At 29.0% G+C, this 18,535-nt stretch overlaps 2 protein-coding genes and 1 long non-coding RNA gene across 8 annotated transcripts; 2 read left to right on the forward strand and 1 right to left on the reverse strand.

The window, feature by feature from the left end:
• On the reverse strand, positions 1-12,153 carry LOC128386131 (thioredoxin domain-containing protein 15-like). The gene is made up of 4 exons (XM_053345114.1): positions 11,499-12,153; positions 11,111-11,367; positions 1,008-1,207; positions 1-887 (listed from the first exon to the last, which is right to left on the reverse strand). The coding sequence occupies exons 1-4, from the start codon at positions 11,614-11,616 to the stop codon at positions 533-535; spliced, it is 930 nt and encodes a 309-aa protein (XP_053201089.1). The 5' UTR covers positions 11,617-12,153; the 3' UTR covers positions 1-532.
• LOC128386129 (nuclear transcription factor Y subunit gamma-like) lies at positions 2,309-8,343 on the forward strand. 4 transcript variants are annotated; one of them, XM_053345111.1, is made up of 5 exons: positions 2,309-2,599; positions 2,679-2,737; positions 2,907-3,016; positions 4,369-6,272; positions 6,729-8,343. In XM_053345111.1, exons 4-5 carry the CDS (start codon positions 4,944-4,946, stop codon positions 7,212-7,214), a joined length of 1,815 nt encoding a protein of 604 aa, XP_053201086.1. In that variant the 5' UTR covers positions 2,309-2,599; positions 2,679-2,737; positions 2,907-3,016; positions 4,369-4,943; the 3' UTR covers positions 7,215-8,343. The 4 variants fall into 4 exon arrangements, with proteins under 4 accessions (XP_053201086.1, XP_053201085.1, XP_053201088.1 ...); XM_053345110.1 differs by having other exon boundaries at positions 2,946-3,016; XM_053345113.1 differs by having other exon boundaries at positions 2,709-2,737; positions 2,946-3,016.
• On the forward strand, positions 11,910-14,397 carry LOC128386133 (uncharacterized). Of its 3 annotated transcripts, none has more exons than XR_008324875.1 (5): positions 11,910-12,048; positions 12,243-12,620; positions 12,695-12,953; positions 13,530-13,769; positions 13,894-14,397. It is a non-coding gene; the product is annotated as an uncharacterized LOC128386133 (long non-coding RNA). The 3 variants fall into 3 exon arrangements; XR_008324874.1 differs by having other exon boundaries at positions 12,249-12,620; positions 12,695-13,365; XR_008324873.1 differs by having other exon boundaries at positions 12,249-12,620.
• The last annotated feature ends 4,138 nt before the right edge of the window (positions 14,398-18,535 follow it).

The following is an 18,535-nucleotide window of genomic DNA, read 5'->3' on the forward strand; positions in this document are numbered from 1 at the left end:
TTTACTAATTGTAATCTCGTTCTTTGTTATTTCAGCGATAAAAAGTTAATAGTTACACTTAATCGGTTCAAATGTTACAATTAACATCGAGTTATGAACAATACTTGAATTTTAAGAAATTAATTTTTAATCATTTTCATCATTTTTTGATTAATCTTTAATTCCGATCCATAGGAATTGATATGAGATGAGCTAGTTTGACTTCGTAACTTTAAATAACAATATGAAAAGGTAACAGAATAGTTAAGTTAATTGTAAGAACTTTTTGCTAAATTACAACTAAATTTAACTTTCGTGATCCTTAATATTGTCTTTAGTGCACGAGGCACATTAATTACATCACAGTTTGTTTTGGGTTAGTTAATTACACTTTGGGACATGAAAAAATTTAGGGAATACAATCAAGAACGCAAGTCGTTAATTGTTGTATTAATGTGTAAAGATTAGGCTTAATAGTTGTAATTTTTTGCCATTAAAGTTACTGATTTTGTGATTGTGATAAAACTTTTGATAGATTTAAATTAGGCAATTTCTAATCAACGTGTTGATGTTGAACTTCAGCTTCTCTCCATGTGTTTCGAATCGAATCAATGATTTTCTTGAGAATAGTTGATCTCCCGATTAGATAGAAAGTCGTTAGAAGAAGAAAAATGGCTGAAAGAATGAGAACATAATCAACTGATGGTTGTGGTGTTGTCGGTAATGGGCTTGTCCAATCGTCTTCCGTTTTAAAAACTGATAGATTGGGTTCAAAGCCAGTTAATCGATAGATAAATGTGACAAGAGATAATAAACTTGTTTCAGTCGAATTATATTTAGCGACAACTTTACCATTATGAAAGAAAAGTATTGTTGGAACACCGACAAGCCCGAACCTCATGTTGATGCTGAAGGAAAAAAAAGAGAGAATAGAAATGATTAGATTATTGCTGCCATTGTAATAAAGATTATTATGTAATTTGTCCCGATTAAATATTATATTATTAGTAATGAGAAAACAGATTTACTTATTATGTAGGTAGGCATTGATAGCGATCACATTGAGCTGAGGATACCCTTTGCCAATTGCATTGAAATTTTCAGTTGCTTTCATGCTGAAAGTGCACCAAGGGTAATAGAAAAGCACCAATGCACATACGGAATCGTTTCCTTTTGGTAGAATATATTCCAGAAATTGTTTCGAATTAACCATCTTAACTTCAGGTATCTAAAGAGAAAAATAGTAATTTGAGAATAAGAAAAGTTTGTTATTAGTTAATTTTGTCCTTTCTTTTTCGGTGAGATTTTTCTTTCATATATAACTTGAATGTCGAATTTTTCTTGGATCATAATCAAGCATCAAGTTGTTAGATGGTAGATGGTAGTTGATTGTTGTGCGCATTCAGCTAAGAAGATTTTCATGATTATCATCATGATTAAGTTGTTTAAAGTGAGTGAAGGAGTAATCATAAAAGCTCAGGGGCAAAGCTAAGAGAAGCTAAAATTTCAGATTAACTACGTAAATGAGTGTAGCTTTTTTGTCATTAACTGTTTCTCATTTAGTGGAAAATAATAACACATAAATAAAACAAAAACAAACACGTGTAAAAGATACGCCAGAGATAATTCCTGGAAAGTGAGAGAGAGAGAGAGAGAGAGAGAAAAGAAAAACTTCACCAGCTCATAAAGAGTGAGCTGTATTTTTGTCAACCCTTTAAATACCCAAAAAGCCATGAAATGTAATTCAAGTAACGAATGAGCAAAAACAATAAACAAATAGTTGATATCATGTATGAGGAAATGATAAACACTTACAAAGAAAAAGACTCAATCAACTTAAGGGGGTTAACCTTGCAAGAGATGAAAACAAGAGTAGATTAAACTTGTCAGGTGAATCCATTAAATAGGATAAAAACATAACAGTAAATAAAACCACAAAGCCAACGACTTAAACCCAAGCAAAAACATAAATCAGAGAAACAAACAAACAAACAACCAAACAATTAAACAAAACAAATAAAACAAAACTTTAAATTAAATCAAAAACCAATAATCAAAACAATCAAATCGAAGAGAGAAAATCAATCAATTAAAATGGCGGCAAGAGAAAAATTTTCATTCTAATCAAAATGGACCAATGAGAATCGCCCAAAGAATTAGCGCCATCTACAAACATTTAGAAATTAATTACATTTTTTATCGAGAAATTAATTACAGGTAATGATGAAGAAGAAGACAAGAGATGATTAAAGAGAGAGAGAGTAATGAAGATAAAGATAAGAGATTGAAAGTGAGATAATTTTGCAAGAGAGAGAGAAAGAGAGAGAGAGAAACGAAGAGAGTGAGAGATTATTGAGAGAGTTGATTTTTGATGGAATTTGTTTTCACTTTTGCTTCATCTTCTTCTCGGTGATTATGTTATTTTATTTGGTGACGATTCTAAAGTAATCAAGTTAATTTAGGTGCAAGACACGTTTTCATGGTTTCTCTTCATCATCATCATCATAATTATATCAACATCTTTTTCTGTGTATTGTAACCACAATTTACTTTCAACGTGCTTATCCCTCCCTCTATTTTTTGTTCTCTCTCACTTGAAGAAGACAAAACATATTCTCAAGTGCGTATTCTTTTTTTTCTCCAATTAATCTCTTTAATTAATTTCTCTCATCTTTAACTCTTCATCTTCTTTTTCACAGTTACAATTGTAATTCTATTTATCTCCACAGATTCTCTATCTATTTGGTATCATCAACAGGTTGGTATTTAATTAGTGACGATTCTCTATCAGTCTTTTCCATTGGAAGGGCCGTTATGTTTTCTCCAATTTTCTATTCTCTTTTGGGTTAATTGTCTCTCTTATTTTCTCTATTTTTTATCTCTTTCTCTCTTTTCTTTCTTTTCTTTCTCTGTTTCTCTTTCTGAAGAATATTCTTTTCTTTTCTTTTGCTTTCGATTTCTAACAGTTCATGTTATCAATATGTTGCCTTCTATTGAATTGTGGTGATTAATTAATTGGAGTCAATTAAATTAACTGGTAAGTAATTGATTCTCTTTGTTCACTTTTCTATCTCTGTATTTATGATCCTCTAAATTGTCCAACAGTTTAAATCTGATTCCATTGAGTTGTTTACATTTTGAAATAGCGAAAGGAGGGAAAACATGGAGAAAATGAAAACCTGATTTTCTAAATTCCAACCTCAAAACAAAAGATTAATTTCTCAGATAATCAATTGATAATTGATGAGAATTAAAATGATGATAAAAGTGAGAGAGAGAGAGATGATGTAAGTTAAGAGGATCAACAAGTTATTTCTAAAAATCACTAAGGCCTTTGATTAGAAAATGTTCTTTTGTGAATATGATTATCACTTTTTAGAGTAGAATTTGTTTTCAATATTTGCCTCTGTCTATTTCTCTCTCAACTCTTTCTGATAACGATGATGATGATGATGATCTACGCAAGCAAAGGCAAAAGTGCCTCTTGTTAAATCTTTTATTCTTTAATCATCATCATTTATCTTCCCCATCCCCCTAATTTTCTCTCTTTACATCTCAGAATTTCTCTGAATTATTTATCTATTTCTCTTTTTTTTCCACTTAAAACTATCGAAAAAAAAACTCTTCTGATTTTCTCTCTTTTTTATTCATACTCGTTCTCTTGTCCTTCTGTTCCCACCTTCTCTCTTTCATATTTTCCTCTCTTCATCCTTTTTCATCTCTATCAATGTACCTCCCTCTCTATCTCTCACTCTATGAGTAAATTTCGATGTCCTTGTCTCGAATATTATATTCATTACATCTCTCTCACTGCCTCCCTCTATCTACTCTTTCCCTCGTCATCATCATCATTCTTCCAACTCACTCAGTGTTTTTTTACATCATAAACATTAAAGTGAAAATGAAAGACCGAAGGCGTGTGCATTTCATTTCTCTTTCTTCTTCCTCTTTCATTTTCTAATAGAAAAAAGAAAGAGATTAATATATCCCCCTTCTTTACTCTCTTTTCCATCATCATCATCATCATCTCATCTTCCAAGGTCTTTCATCATCTTTTACCAAAGTATTTTTTTTTTCTATGGGGGAACAACTTAAGGAACATCCCTTATTAACCCCCAAAGCTCATTAAGTGAGCAAAGGGCTTAACTACACAGTAACTCTCTATCTATCACTCCCTCTCCCCCTTTTCTATTACACACATACTCTCTCTCTCTCTCTTACTCTCACTCATTCTCTCTCAATGGTATCTTCCTCTGGCAGGCAAAACTATTGGCAGTATAATTCAACACTCGCACAGATTAATTGTAAACAGTTTAATTGTAAACAACATTCTTTTTAATACTAATCGTGTTTTTCTTTCTTTTCTCTTTCTTTTCTCTTTCTTCATAGTTTTTCTTCTCTTTCTTTGATCACATGGCTCATCGTCATCATCATCATCACCAACAACAACACCAACCTAACCAGTTATTAATAATATTATTGTTTTTGATGTTACTCGCTCTCTTTTCACCTTAAATCATATTAATATTATTGACCAAATGTGTAACTCAAATTAAGATATTAACTTTTATCAACAACAACAATTAACCATTGGATAAAAACTAACGTGTTTTATGAATTAATTTTCTGATTGTGCCTTTTTCGTGTTTTTCGTGTTATTTTGTGTTTTCCATTCTCTTTTCCTCCTTATCTCCTCTCATCATCATCATCATCATCATCATCCTTCGTCATTATCAGTTAACACCTTTTTCAAATCAAATCAACAAGTGTTTGTATATGTGTCTATTGGAAAAAGGAAAACAACTTCTACAAAGTGCTCTGATACAACTGTGGAATAATTGGTCATAACTGTTGTTCAAAAGAAGCAGTAATCAAGCGTTTAAGTGTTAATTGTTCCTTAATTTTGTTTATATGTTAAAAACTCATTTCTTTGGAAAGAATCGTTTAAATCATCATTAGTGAAAATGTCTCGCACAAGTTTAAAGCAACAACTAATGAGAGAGCAAATGGTTCAACAAGAGCGGAAAGAAGCTCTATTGAGGCAACAACAATTGCAAAAAATGCAAACTAATTCAAGATTAACATCTGATCATCTTAACATTGGTTCATCTTTGATTAATAATAATGGAAATCTAAACAGTAACAACAACAATAATAACAACATTGGCAGTTATACCAGTAGTGTGATTGCCATTGCTGGTGGAGGAACTGGTAGTGAACATCGAGGTGGACGATCTATTCCCCATTCAATTGGAACCATGAAACTATCGGAAGCAGCATCATGTCCAAGTTTTTTCACCGATGGTTTTAATAGTTCCGATAGTGGTCCACACTCATCCTCGAATCTTCCAACAGGAGGTTCATCATCCTCATCTTCAACTCTGATTACAAATATTAGTACAACGACAGCAACTTCATCAAATACCCCCTCCTCTAAAGCAAACCTTCATCATCATCATCATCATCATCACCATTCAACACTTATGGGTGGTAATACCAATGGAAGTGGCCCACAGTCACCTTTCCCTTTAAGTCCAGATAGTCCGTTATCAGGACCGAGATCTTCAGCATCTGAAATTGATGAATATTGGGAAGATGTTCAACGAACTCTTGTCCTTGAGATGCCTGATCTAATGGATCAAAATGGCGGTGGTGGTAATGATGCTGGTGATCCCATGGGATCAGAACATGTTGCTAGTAATAGTATAAATGTTATCCACCATCATTCTCATCATCACCAATCATCATCTCATCATAGTCCCATGGATCCAATCGCTTCAACTTTACCTGCTGATATAAGTTACGGTTTCAACCCTCACCAAATGTATACAGAAGAAGAAGATAGTCTTCAATCAACCAGCCATTTATCTGATGTAACAAAAATGTCCTCATCTTGTCCACCATTATCCACATCATGTCCTCCTCTTTCTTCAGATCCGGAATTTAGTGCATGGGAGCGGGAAAGGAAAAAGAAAGATGCTCACAATAAGATTGAACGACGTCGAAGGTACAATATCAATGATCGTATTAAAGAATTGAGCACTTTGTTACCAACTCAAGATGAAACTTATTACGATCTTGTCAAAGATATGAAACAAAATAAGGGAACCATTTTAAAAGCTTCGGTGGATTTTGTTCGAGAATTGAAACGAGATGTTAGTCGAATACCTGAATTAGAACAAAAAGCCCGCGAATTGGAGATGGAAAATCGTAAAATGTCCATGAAATTACAACAATTGGAACAAGATTTAAGAACTCGTCCTTCGATTAGTGAAGAGCAACATGGATTATATGTAAGAATCTATTCCATTAATTGAAGAAAATATATTCGCTAATTACTCATGATGGTTGTCCATTATTATAAAATCAATCAAAGATAAATCAGTGATAGTTTTCTCTCAATTGCCTTTTACATAATAATGTAAAAGGCATGATAATGTAATTTGACCGAGTTAACGAATAGTATAAGCCTCAAGTTAATTTCGATTAGAATCTAATGAAACAATAACGATTATAATGTCTTTTTGCTTCTTCGATGAATTGAAATCATCCAGGAAAATGGCGAAGTGATAAATTTTTCTCTCTCTTTTTATAATTGATCGCTGATGGCAAGGAAAACTTTTTGGGTTAAAATTTGATTTTAATCGATTATTTTAAATTAACTTTACTTCCTTTCCATCTTATCTTTGAACTATTTCCCGATTTAATTCCATTAATTAAAATGATTTAATTTTATATTCAATCAACAGAAACCAGATTCATCATCACCTAAATCAATACAATTTGGACATCAACCACATCTCCATCATCATGCTCATCATATTCATCATTCAACTCACCATGGAACACCCACTCCACCACCTCATCCACAATCCCTTCCACATCATCTTTCTCATGGTTTCCATCAATCAACAACTGAAACAGATTATTGGATTAACAGTGGTATCACCTTGGATGAAAATCCAAATACTGGTAGTTTACAAAGTCACTCTCAACATTTAACTTCAAGTTCACTGGGTCATCATATCGATATAAGTGGTGATCTGGTCGATTCAATTTACGGGACATCTAGGATGCCATCTTCACACCATCACCCGATAATTAAACAAGAATACAATGTATCACCCAGTCAATCAAGTTCCGGTTTAGGGTCACTTTCATCACCAACATCCTTAGGTTCATCTTTTCTACCTCTCTCTCAAATGTTGATCAACGAAGCAAGTAAAGATTCCTAGGAATCAACTCTTCCCATGTAAAAGGTGAATTACCTTCACCTCAAGTTATGGATGTTTGTGATTAAACAACGAGAGAGAGAGAGAGAGAGAGAAAAGGGTAATACAAGATTCAACAATCAACAATCAACAAACTGCTAAATGAAAACAATACCGATTAAATTAACATTGGCAATTTAAAAGCAATTTAAATTTTCTTTTTTCTCCTTCAACGCGACACAATCATAACCATTATATTCTTGCTGATGCTCAATTCTGTTCATATCTTCAATATTTTCCTCAACATTTTCATGGTTCCTTTAAAAATTTGCTCATCTTTTTCCTTCTAATCTCTCTCTCACTCTCTAATTAAATTAATCATCATTTATCAATCTTCCTATCGTCATCAACAACATGTCATCCTTTTCACTCATCTTGTGTCTTATTCTTGCTTCAAGCATAATTACATTTTCTTGTAATCATCATCATCATTTAAGAAAAAGGAGAGAGAGAGAGATTGTTAATTAACTTTGATTGTTGCTCTCCTTAACTCCTTCCTGAGACGAATTAATCTTGTTCAAAGACCACTGAAGTTAATACAATTAACTTGATTTTCTTGACCCCACCTTTAAATTGCTAAAACGATATTTTGATTAGCATTATACATATTTAAATTTATATATAAAACAACGCAACGATAAACAAAACAGCCCATTGACGGACATCATAACCATACAAAAATCAAACAATTAATGATAAACAATTTAAATTGTTTCATATACTCAATTTTCAATACACATTTAAATTGCTCACAGAGGATTGAAAAGAAACACAATTACTACAATACTGCTCACTCCTTGATGATTAAAAAATAACCCCTGATAAGATGTAAATCGCTAATCCTATTTAATTAACTAATCACCCAAGTAAATACACATCATCAAATATATATAAATATGTATATCAACAATCAAGTCAACAATCAATTAATGATCAAAAAACGATCGGGATCAAAAACGGAACCTGGTGCTAGTTTCTCAAAGTGACCTAACCTTCATCATCATGTATCTCAAGTGCCATTGGATTTAATCATTGATAAAAAAACACAAATTGTATTAAATTAATAAAACTCATAATTTACCTGATAAAACAATTAACTCAAAATTTGTGGTAATTAACAGTCTAATTATAGACGATCATCTAAATATTAATACAATTAGCTGACTTTGTATTAAATTAAGTAAGAGTGTAACTGATTAACCACAACTTGAATATATTATTTTCATTGAAATGAGATTATGGAAATCGGTTGATTATCATTAATTAATTGCGATAATTTGATTAACCTGTTGCTTATTATTTTCCATCTAAATTGTTACCAGTTAATCAGCAGTGATAATTTTGCAAATTTCTTAATTTCCACCATGAAGATTATTCTGAATTTTAGATTCTACTGATTAAGATTAACCTTCTTAATTATCTGCTACTAATCTCATTGGTATTCTTGTTCCCCTAGTTAATTGTTACTCAACAATTAAACTTTCCCTTTATTCTTGATGAAATATATTTGATATCTAATTACATCTCTAAATCAATTTTGTTAATTGTTACGTTTTCACTGTTAACATTTATCATTGGTAATCAGTAGGAAAATTTTTTTATTCAATCAGTTAATTGTGATCAATTGTCAAGGTAATTTTTTACTGATTACTGTCTAACAATCAATCGAGGCACTTGAACAAATTAAAACAGATTAATCACAATTAATTAACATGTTAAATCAAAAAAAAAACTACACACCTAATTAACTAAATTGTGATAATTAACAGGGTTTTCTAGTAACAATTAACTAACTGTAATCAAATAATTATATTCAAGGTTGAGATGAACACAAAGATACAAAGTGTATTAGGTTAAGATGATTAATTAATTGTGATTATGTGAGATTATCATTATAATTAATTGATTACATGGTAATTTCCTAAACAACAATTAGACAATTGCTATAGTAATTAAATGATGATGATGATAAAAGATTGATGAAAAAAACTAGTTAATTAAACTGTTTCACTTTCACAATTATCAATTTATAAATCATGTTGATTAAATTTTGTCTATAACTTGTTGATTAACTATCTGAATCCATGATCAAGAAAAAAATCACAATTAACTAAACTAATTGGGTTAGGTAACAACAATAGGAAGACAACAATTAACAAGGTTGATATTGGTGTCAACTAATATAAAGGTAATTACAATTAATATAATTACAATCATCTAATAATTATCATTGGAAATGACTATTGAATTTTGTACTCTGGAAAACAACAATGATTAAAGTTGATCATCATCATTAATTGTTGTGTATTTTTCATATTACTTAAATTGTCATCACTTCCTAATTAATTGTTTCAACTTGTCAGGTAAAAAATTGAAAACAACAGTTAATTGATGAAATAATTAATTATACAATCAATTGGAAATGTTAATTGTTACTGAATAACCATCACAATTAAATTTTCAAGATATTTAATTGTTGGATCAAAGTCTAATCAACTTTTTTTTTCGTTCATTTCATTTCATTGATGGTTAATCATATTGATTGTTACATCTTCTCAATAACTAACCAGGGGATAATTGAAAATACATGATAATTATGATGATGATGATCAATTATCATCATTGAACATCTTAGATAATACTATCTAATTTACTAATTGTTGTTAAGATAACAATTAGTAAAGGAAGTAAATTAAATAAACATTAAGATACAAAAGGGAAATTAATAAATAAATGTATGATTAGTTAATGATGGAGTTGATTGTTGATTAACTGTGGGAATTATGAATCTGTGGCATGATTAATTAAATTGTAAATTCAGGAGGAAAAGTCCAATAGCCTTAATATATTAGATGATGATTAGTGATTAAGTTAATTGTTAACAAGATTAGAGGATAATATAAACTATAAGAGGTTATAGACTTTGATTTTTTTTTAACTTTTTGTTATCATAACAATTTAGTTAATCATTAACATGTATTGATTAGGAATCTAATTTTTTTTTATACTGATGCAATGTTTAATTGTTGTTGATTTACTGGACAAGATTGAATTTTTCTTGTAGTTAATCACTCGTGATTAATTGTTGTTTTTGGTCTAAGGGATTGATTAACCAACAATTTTATATAATCCTAAGTTTAAGTAATTGGCAGCTGACTAATTATGATAAGATCATTAAATTAATCAGTTGATTAGATATATTATCAAGTAAGATAGTTACAAGGAGAGGAATACAAATAAATCATGTTAACAATTAAACTCAACGGTGGAAATGATTTAGATTTGATTAGGATAAATCAATGAGTCTCCCAATGGGTAAGATAACATTTAAATTGATCTTTGCCTTTTGAAAATCAAATCAATGAGAAATCATCAGAGTGTATTGGTAAATTGTTAACAATTAATGATGATTTAGCTCTAATTGATTAGAAAGGTGGAAAGAGAGACAAGTCAATTTCACTAAATTACCTTGAAAGTGATCAAAATACAAAGACAATTGATTAACAACAATTAGCTGATAAAGAGCAAAAAAATCATTCAAATCGCAAAGAATAAGAAAATTTTCAAAATGAATTTCAATCAAGCTTAAGATGATTGAACAATTAACTAACAATATGAATTTGCAACAATTAGAATTGCTATTCAATGATGACCAAGAGGAAATATTAATAACAATTAAAACTCAATATTAATCGGTAATAATATTGATCGAGAACAGCTGATCGTTGAACACGTTGATTGTTAATCTGGTTTGATTGATGTTGCTTTCTAAATTTTAGCTCGTCAACAAATTAACTGATTTCGACACAACAATTAATTGTGTTATTAATGAATAGGAATTTAATTAATTTGATAATCACCTCGCTTTCAGTTAGATTGACTGGAGTACAACCCACTCTATTTTCATTGATTGTTGCATTGGAAGTCCGATTGATTAGAGTCTCTTCACTTGATTTAATCTCTCCAATTAATCCGATTGCTTGTGAAGTGGATTCATTAGATGAGGTTAAATTGTTAGAATCAATGTCATCAAAATCATTGGAATTAAGAAGCTCGATGTTGACATTATTATCAATTTCTTCAGAGGAATCATCCAACCTTCCAGCATCAATTGCCTCTAAAAGTCACAAGGAAATGAGAGAGAATCAATTTAATGGTTAATTGTTGACAATAAAGGATTCTAAACGTGACCTAATTAACACAGTATCTTAGTGTCTTAATTAGTCACAATTAGTTACAATAATTTACCTTCAATTGAAACAATATCTTCATCAGTTTCACCAGAAACATTGTCAAGTGAAAGATACATTATGATAATCAATAGACACCATTGATTTAATTTGATTGTCCGGTGGCACTGAGACATGTCCAGTGAAATTAATGTCACACTTACACAAACAATTAGCACAATTAACACAATTAGGACACAAAAATTATAAAAGAAAACCAGAGAACAACAAAAAAACTTGATTAGGTGAAATTAACACAAGAAAAACAAATCATCACATGGGGAAAATACAAGAAATGATATTATATTTATAGAAAAAGAAATCAGTCTAATTGTATCACTGATTCAACAGCTGATTCTTTTTCATCACGTTAACAATTAGAATTGATTGTTGACCATAAATGATTAAGGCCCAACAAAACAAAATGGAGACTTGGTTATGATAAACACTTTGTTGATTTCTCACTTTTTGTTCACTGTTGTTGTTGTTGAAATTGTTTCTCTTAACCAGTTAATCACTTTTATTAAATTCTAATTGTGACACACAGTAAATTCATCAATCAACAAAAGGTAAGAATTAATTAATTGTAATTCCAAACAATCTATTAGATTGGTAAACAAATTTCACTTTTCGGTTTAGGGAGAAACTCAATCAGATTCTGATTCTATCTCTTGATCAGCTGTTTTCTTTTTCTGGTTTTCTTGGTTTTCTATTTTTCTATCGGTTTCAATGTTTCTCTTTCTTTCCTTTCTTTTTTTGTGAGAAAAAGAAAACAGTTTCAATTTCATTTCAACTCACAATTCTTGGTGATAGTCAACAGAATTCAATGGAATCGTTAAATTGTGTTAAAAACTGGTGGAAATGTCAATTTGTGTTAACCTTATTTGTTGGTGAATATGATTAACAAGTTACAGGCTTAGGCCTAACAAAGGATTAGGATTATCTCAATGATCATGAACAATTAATGATCTCAAATGTACCAGGTCACCCTGATGACCTGATAAACTATGGAAATCAATGGGAACCATTGAGTTGGTCACTATTTCATCCTCAACTATGACATGGGAGATATTGAGACACAAATGTTTGACGATTCGGTGATAATTAACTAATTTCTAATGACAATTATCTCTGACCCAAGGTAAATATTCAATTGAATTTTTATAGTTTTTGTATCTCTAACTGATTGATTTGTTTTTGTTTTCCTCTCAATAGAATCTCCGTTAATCACAATTAAGACTTTCCTTGACCAAATCAATGGCAATTTACTTACATAATCAGGAATCGTATCTCAATCAACGTTGCTAATGGTCAATCAAAACACAACAATCAACGACGATGGTGATGATTGTCAATTACGAAAGCAAATACTCAATACCAAATAATGGGAAAATTAAATTGCTAAATCAATTCACCTCTCAGTGAACAATTTAACATGAGATTTAACTCCTTGTGGCTATTTCATTATTCCCATGTAAATATTGTCATTCCAGAGGAAAAATAAGTTTCATAACCTATCCTTCAATTCAGTTATACGATTAATTATGATGATAATCAACATTGATGATGATCATGATTGTAATTCTAATCATCTTAATCATATTTCTTGAATTACTTTCCCAATAATAGTCTTAAAATAATCTAACAACCAGGATAATCAAGGTCTCTCTCTATGTGAATATTTGTTATTTAACCTTGATAAATGTTCCTAGACACGGTTAACCGGTTTACTTTTGGTTAATTGTAATCAAAATATCAACACAATTAAGTGTAGATATTTTGTCAGAACAAATTTTTCGTACAAAATTAAGTTTCTCCCAAACAAATCAACCTTGAGTAACAATTAACGTTACTAATAATTGAATCAATTTATCGTTGATCTCAAGGTAATTTGATTTACCTTTTTTTTCTTAATTAATCGCAATTTAATCTGTCCAATCAATAGTTAATCGCCATTTATTTACTTATCATCCATAATTAGATTAATCCTTTCAATTGTTTACGATTAATTTAGTAATTGCTGTTTTTTTTATTTCTTTACCTTTTCCAGAAATGACCATTGATGACCAATATAATATTCAACTGGATTTAGATGATTTAAGTTAATTATGTAACTTAAACTTGATGATTAGCTGGTATTTGATGTAACAATTAACTTGGTGATCTTATTTATGGTCAACTTGACAATTTGATCAACAATTTTTTATTCAGAAAATCATTTAGCTAATCTGGAATTAACCTAATTCTTGATTGTTTGTAGTGAAAAAATGATAAAAAGTAACTAATCAAAGTAAGTTGATTATATATCGTTAGAAAACAATTAGCTAACAATCACCTAATTACATAAATTGTTCAATTCAATTAACCATTAATTTATTGACATAATTTTTTTACTACTTTTTTTTGTTGATTAGGAAAACGAATCAAAGTTGAATGAACTCATTGGATTAATTTAATTGTTACCATTACGAGGATCAAATTGGTTAACATATTTACGAGTATCATTAATACCTGATGATGGAAAGTACAATTACCTCCAACATTGAAGATTAATTGTCAATAACAACCATGGAAATAATTAAATCATCCAAGTGCGAAAATTACAGTTCGATAATTAATTGAAGCGAAATTTTTTCTTCTCCTTAATTGTCACAATTGTAATCATTTTCTTTCATCCTCATCATGTAATAATCTCTATCATCACCCGGACACTCAATTCCCATATGAAGATCACATGCTAATCATGTTTTAATTGTTGAAGAGACACAATTAACTTCTATGTCAATTGTAACGATTATAAGTGAACATTAATTATTATGTGCTTATTTTAATCATCTATTGATTGTTACAGTCAAGATAACTTATTAGCATTTAGTTATTAATCATCTCACAATTAAATCAATGTAATACCTTGTGTATGATGTTAATTGTTATAATTTTTCATTCTTATCAATTGATGACAATTAACTCTTTCAATTATCTTACCAACGTGATCAGTTTTCGATTGATGTATTTGATTGTAGATTAGATAATTAAATTGACCCTTAATCATTAGAAATACAATTAAGTAGCTTAATTGTGTTAATTGTTTGTAGGTAATCGAACTGTTAAAACTTAAATTAACTTGTAGATTTAATTTATTAACGGTCAAGTTGTTTCATCATTTTCTTAATCGTTAACTTGATCATCATCATTATCTTAATCACCATCATCTTAATCAACTGAAGCACAACTAAGATAAACAAACTTTAATTGTTGTCGCTTTTTTTAGTCTCTACTTTTAATCGTTAGCTGATTGTTTGAATTAATAATTAACAGTAAAATGATTTAAACAATCAAGAAACAAATTAGATTGTTATATAATCATCATTAAGGAGACACTTAATCATGATGATTAAATCAACACCGATTTTAAAAACCAGTAGTTTGTTACTATTGTTAATTTATTCAATGATTAGTTAATTGTTGTCACTTTTTGAATATCACTTAATACATTTGTGGTAACAATTAACTTTGATCTTTTCGCTTTGATTACTAAATTTATATTTATAAATTATGATTCTGGAAATAAATTCACTAGTGATCACAATTAATATTTGTGATGAAATCCGGAAGTTAATTGTTGAATAACGATGAAAATTTTGCCAACAATTAACGTTGAATTATATTAATCACAAATTTCTTATTCATCTAATTAACTCTATCAGGATCATTGGCCTACTTTAACCACTGTAGTAATTGTTGATTGCTGTGTCAGCAATCAACTGATCATTACAATTAATGATAATGGTTGATAATAATACTGTTCATAATTAGTAAATTGTGTGAGTGTCAATTTGTTTTCTGGTTAATTTTATTTAACTTTTTTTCACTCGGGGAAAAATTTTCAATATTATTTGGGAGTAAATTTTTTTTTTCGTACACAATCAAATTAAAGTAACTGAATTAAAACTCACGCAATCAACCAACAATCAAATCATCGTCAATTTGATTGTTTAATTCAATTCACAATTAAACAGAATCAGTTAGTTGATATTAGTTATAATAAATCAGAGGTAATTATGATTTTAATTACAATTAGATAAATTAAAAAACAAAACGATTTACTAACCAATTAAATTAAATCCGGTTGATAATAAACAATTGTTTGATAACTTCCTGATAACAATCAAGTTAATCATGATTAAATTTACTAATCTCTCCCCCGTCTATTTAATTATCAAGTAACAGTTTGATCATCTAATTTGAAACTCATTGATTCAATAGTAACAATTAGTAAATTGTTTGACCAAACTTTTTACTCACGCTGAGTTTACGTAATCAAATTTAATTCAATTTCATTTAATATTAATTTTTCACAATCAATTGATGAAATTTGTTGATTGTCACTCAACATTATTTCATAAATATTGCTCTTGATTAAGAATTGAATTAATTTGAATTGCAATTTTCTCATTTAATCACTTATTGTTGTCAATTTTAATTGTTTGGTTGGGCAACTATTATAATCAACAATTTAACGATAATCATTACCAGTGACCTTTTAAATAGACAATTAATTAATTGTAATTAACTTCCGCCAATCTAACAGTTATTATAACTCATTCAAACGGTCATTGAATAAACTTAATTGTGATCAACTCTGGACAATTAAACACCAACAGATTTGGTTAATTGTTACCAATTCTCACCAAGATCTAGTTAATTGTGTTTCATAATTTTCTGAGTAACTGTTAATTGTTACAACAATTAACCGGTATCACTCTATGAATATTAACTAAAAATAATTCTCGGTTTATATTTAAATCTCAATTTGATAATTGTAATTATCATAATCTACTGTTAATTGTTGAACGGGAGATTATTAAATTTACCTTAACTCGTAATTACAATTATGATGATTGATTAGTTTCGTGACAATTTGATTTACAATTTAAAACCAATATACATTCATGTGGGTGCGTAGGTGAGGATGATAATTAAATTAAGTGTTAACTGATTAATTCGTTAACCAATTGAATTGGTTAATTTACTTTCAATTTAACAATCAAATCTGAAAAGTGAAATGAAAATAAATCATCATTACAATTTGATTATTGTATCCAAATGACAATTAATTATAGACAATCAACTTGATGATTACTTGGTAAGCTTGATTAGTTATCAATTAACTGATTCTGATAATCACCAGAAATTGATTACAACAATTTAAATCCTCTACGATCAGTTTTAATTGTGATCATTTGTAAAGTTAATTACGGTTTAAGATGACAATTTATATATATATACAATTAACTGATTGTCTTGTTATAATTGATCAAATCTGAATGATTTAATTTTGTGAATTTGAACAACCAGCAATTGACTTAATTGTTTAAATCTTGTTAATCATATTAGCATAACAATTTTAAATTGTTCACAATTTAAATTGATCAAAATGTTGATGACCAGAACACGTTCAGTTAATTGTTGGTGAAGCAATTGGACACAATTGAATTTATATAAATTGTTATAACAATTTATTAATAACAAACAAAAATAGTTAATAATTAAAGCTACTGATCTAAATTGTCCGGTTCAATTGTGGCTAATTGTTAACAGTTAACAGTTAAATTGACTTGTAATCAAAAATATTAAATATAAACTGTTGAGTTTTAATAACAATTAACTGGCAATTTAATTTTCTCGTAATAATCATAATCAAGTTAAACAAACTTTCAACCAATCATAATGTTTATAATCATTTAATCAAATTGATGATTTAATTGTAAACAATCAAAATACTACTACTACTAATTGTGTATCATTGATAACAATTAACTCTCATTGAAAAGTTAATTTAGTTTAAAATATTCATTTGATCAAATTGGAGTTTATTTAATTTCTTTAAATTAATCAACAATGATTAACTAATTTTAGCAACAACTGATTGAACTGAGGGTTAATTGTGATGAGTGAAAGTGTACAACAATTAACTAATCATGATTTACTTTTTTTAAGGAAAATTAATTTTCAATTAACTGTTACTTTCACATGCAATCACTTATTGTTACAATTGAATCTCAATTTAATTATGATTAACATGATTAACAATCACAATTCAGTTGCTTGAATAATCATCATCAACCATAATCATGATTAACAATTAAGAAATGAAAGTGAAAAGATAAATAATCAATTGAATGAAAAAAAAAAGTTCACAATTAAAGTTCATCGACATTTCCAATTGTGATCATAACAATTTAGCTAATCATGATAATCGAGTGGTTAACAAACTGGTTAACCTTCAATTAAACACTTAATCGGAACTGGAATTAAATTAAATTGTTACAATTTAAACGGAGATTTATTTTTCTTTATTCTCTTGAAAATTTGTTACAATCAAAACTAATTGTTGTCAACTGATTATGATTAAAATAATTGTCAATTGCCATTGACTAAACATGTAAATTGTTTGCTAACTTATTAACAATCAACAATTAATAGTGACCTTTTTTTTATGATTAAAAATTTAGTTAATTGTGACCAAGAAAAACTTATTACCTGGAAAATAATTTTTCTCAATTGACAATAAATGAATTAACAATTAAACAATCACAATTAAATATTGTGGTGATGATGATAACAATTGACTGATTACATTTCCGTGTTAAATATTGATTGTTAGCTGAGGATAATCATTGTTTAATTTATTAATTGTGACGATCAAATATTTGATCATCATCATCATGATTACTTGACCTCAATCAATAAACACACAGTCGATGATTAAAACTTTCCAACAACAATTAGTTTTCACTTTCAAACAATCAAATGATTTACAGTTGACAATTAGCTAATTATAAACAAAATTGCATAAGTTTCACAATAAATTAATTCAATGTGATCAACAATCAATGTTTTTCATGATTAATTGTTAATTCATTATTGTGGTTGGTGTTGATTGTTGGCTGTAACAATCAGTTGTGAATTAAGGTTCATCAGCAATTTAGGAGAAAAAAATTTAATTTAATTGTACAAATTGTCGCCAAAAGTTTCGTTTTTTGGTCTACAATC

Source organism: Panonychus citri, unplaced genomic scaffold, assembly GCF_014898815.1.
Source record: "Panonychus citri isolate SS breed McGregor unplaced genomic scaffold, ASM1489881v1 Contig00063, whole genome shotgun sequence".
NCBI classification, from domain to species: Eukaryota; Metazoa; Arthropoda; class Arachnida; order Trombidiformes; family Tetranychidae; genus Panonychus; species Panonychus citri.

Bases quoted from the DNA above. Each gene is read 5' to 3' on its own strand.
- LOC128386129 (XM_053345111.1), top strand. From the start codon at position 4,944: ATGTCTCGCACAAGTTTAAAGCAACAACTAATGAGAGAGCAAATGGTT. The intron at 6,273-6,728 runs GTAAGAATCTAT...TTCAATCAACAG, and splicing joins AAGAGCAACATGGATTATAT to AAACCAGATTCATCATCACC.
- LOC128386131 (XM_053345114.1), bottom strand. From the start codon at position 11,616: ATGTCTCAGTGCCACCGGACAATCAAATTAAATCAATGGTGTCTATTG. The intron at 1,208-11,110 runs GTGATTATCAAA...TTTTCTCTTTAG, and splicing joins TCAATCTAACTGAAAGCGAG to ATACCTGAAGTTAAGATGGT. The intron at 888-1,007 runs GTAAATCTGTTT...TTTTTCCTTCAG, and splicing joins AATGCCTACCTACATAATAA to CATCAACATGAGGTTCGGGC.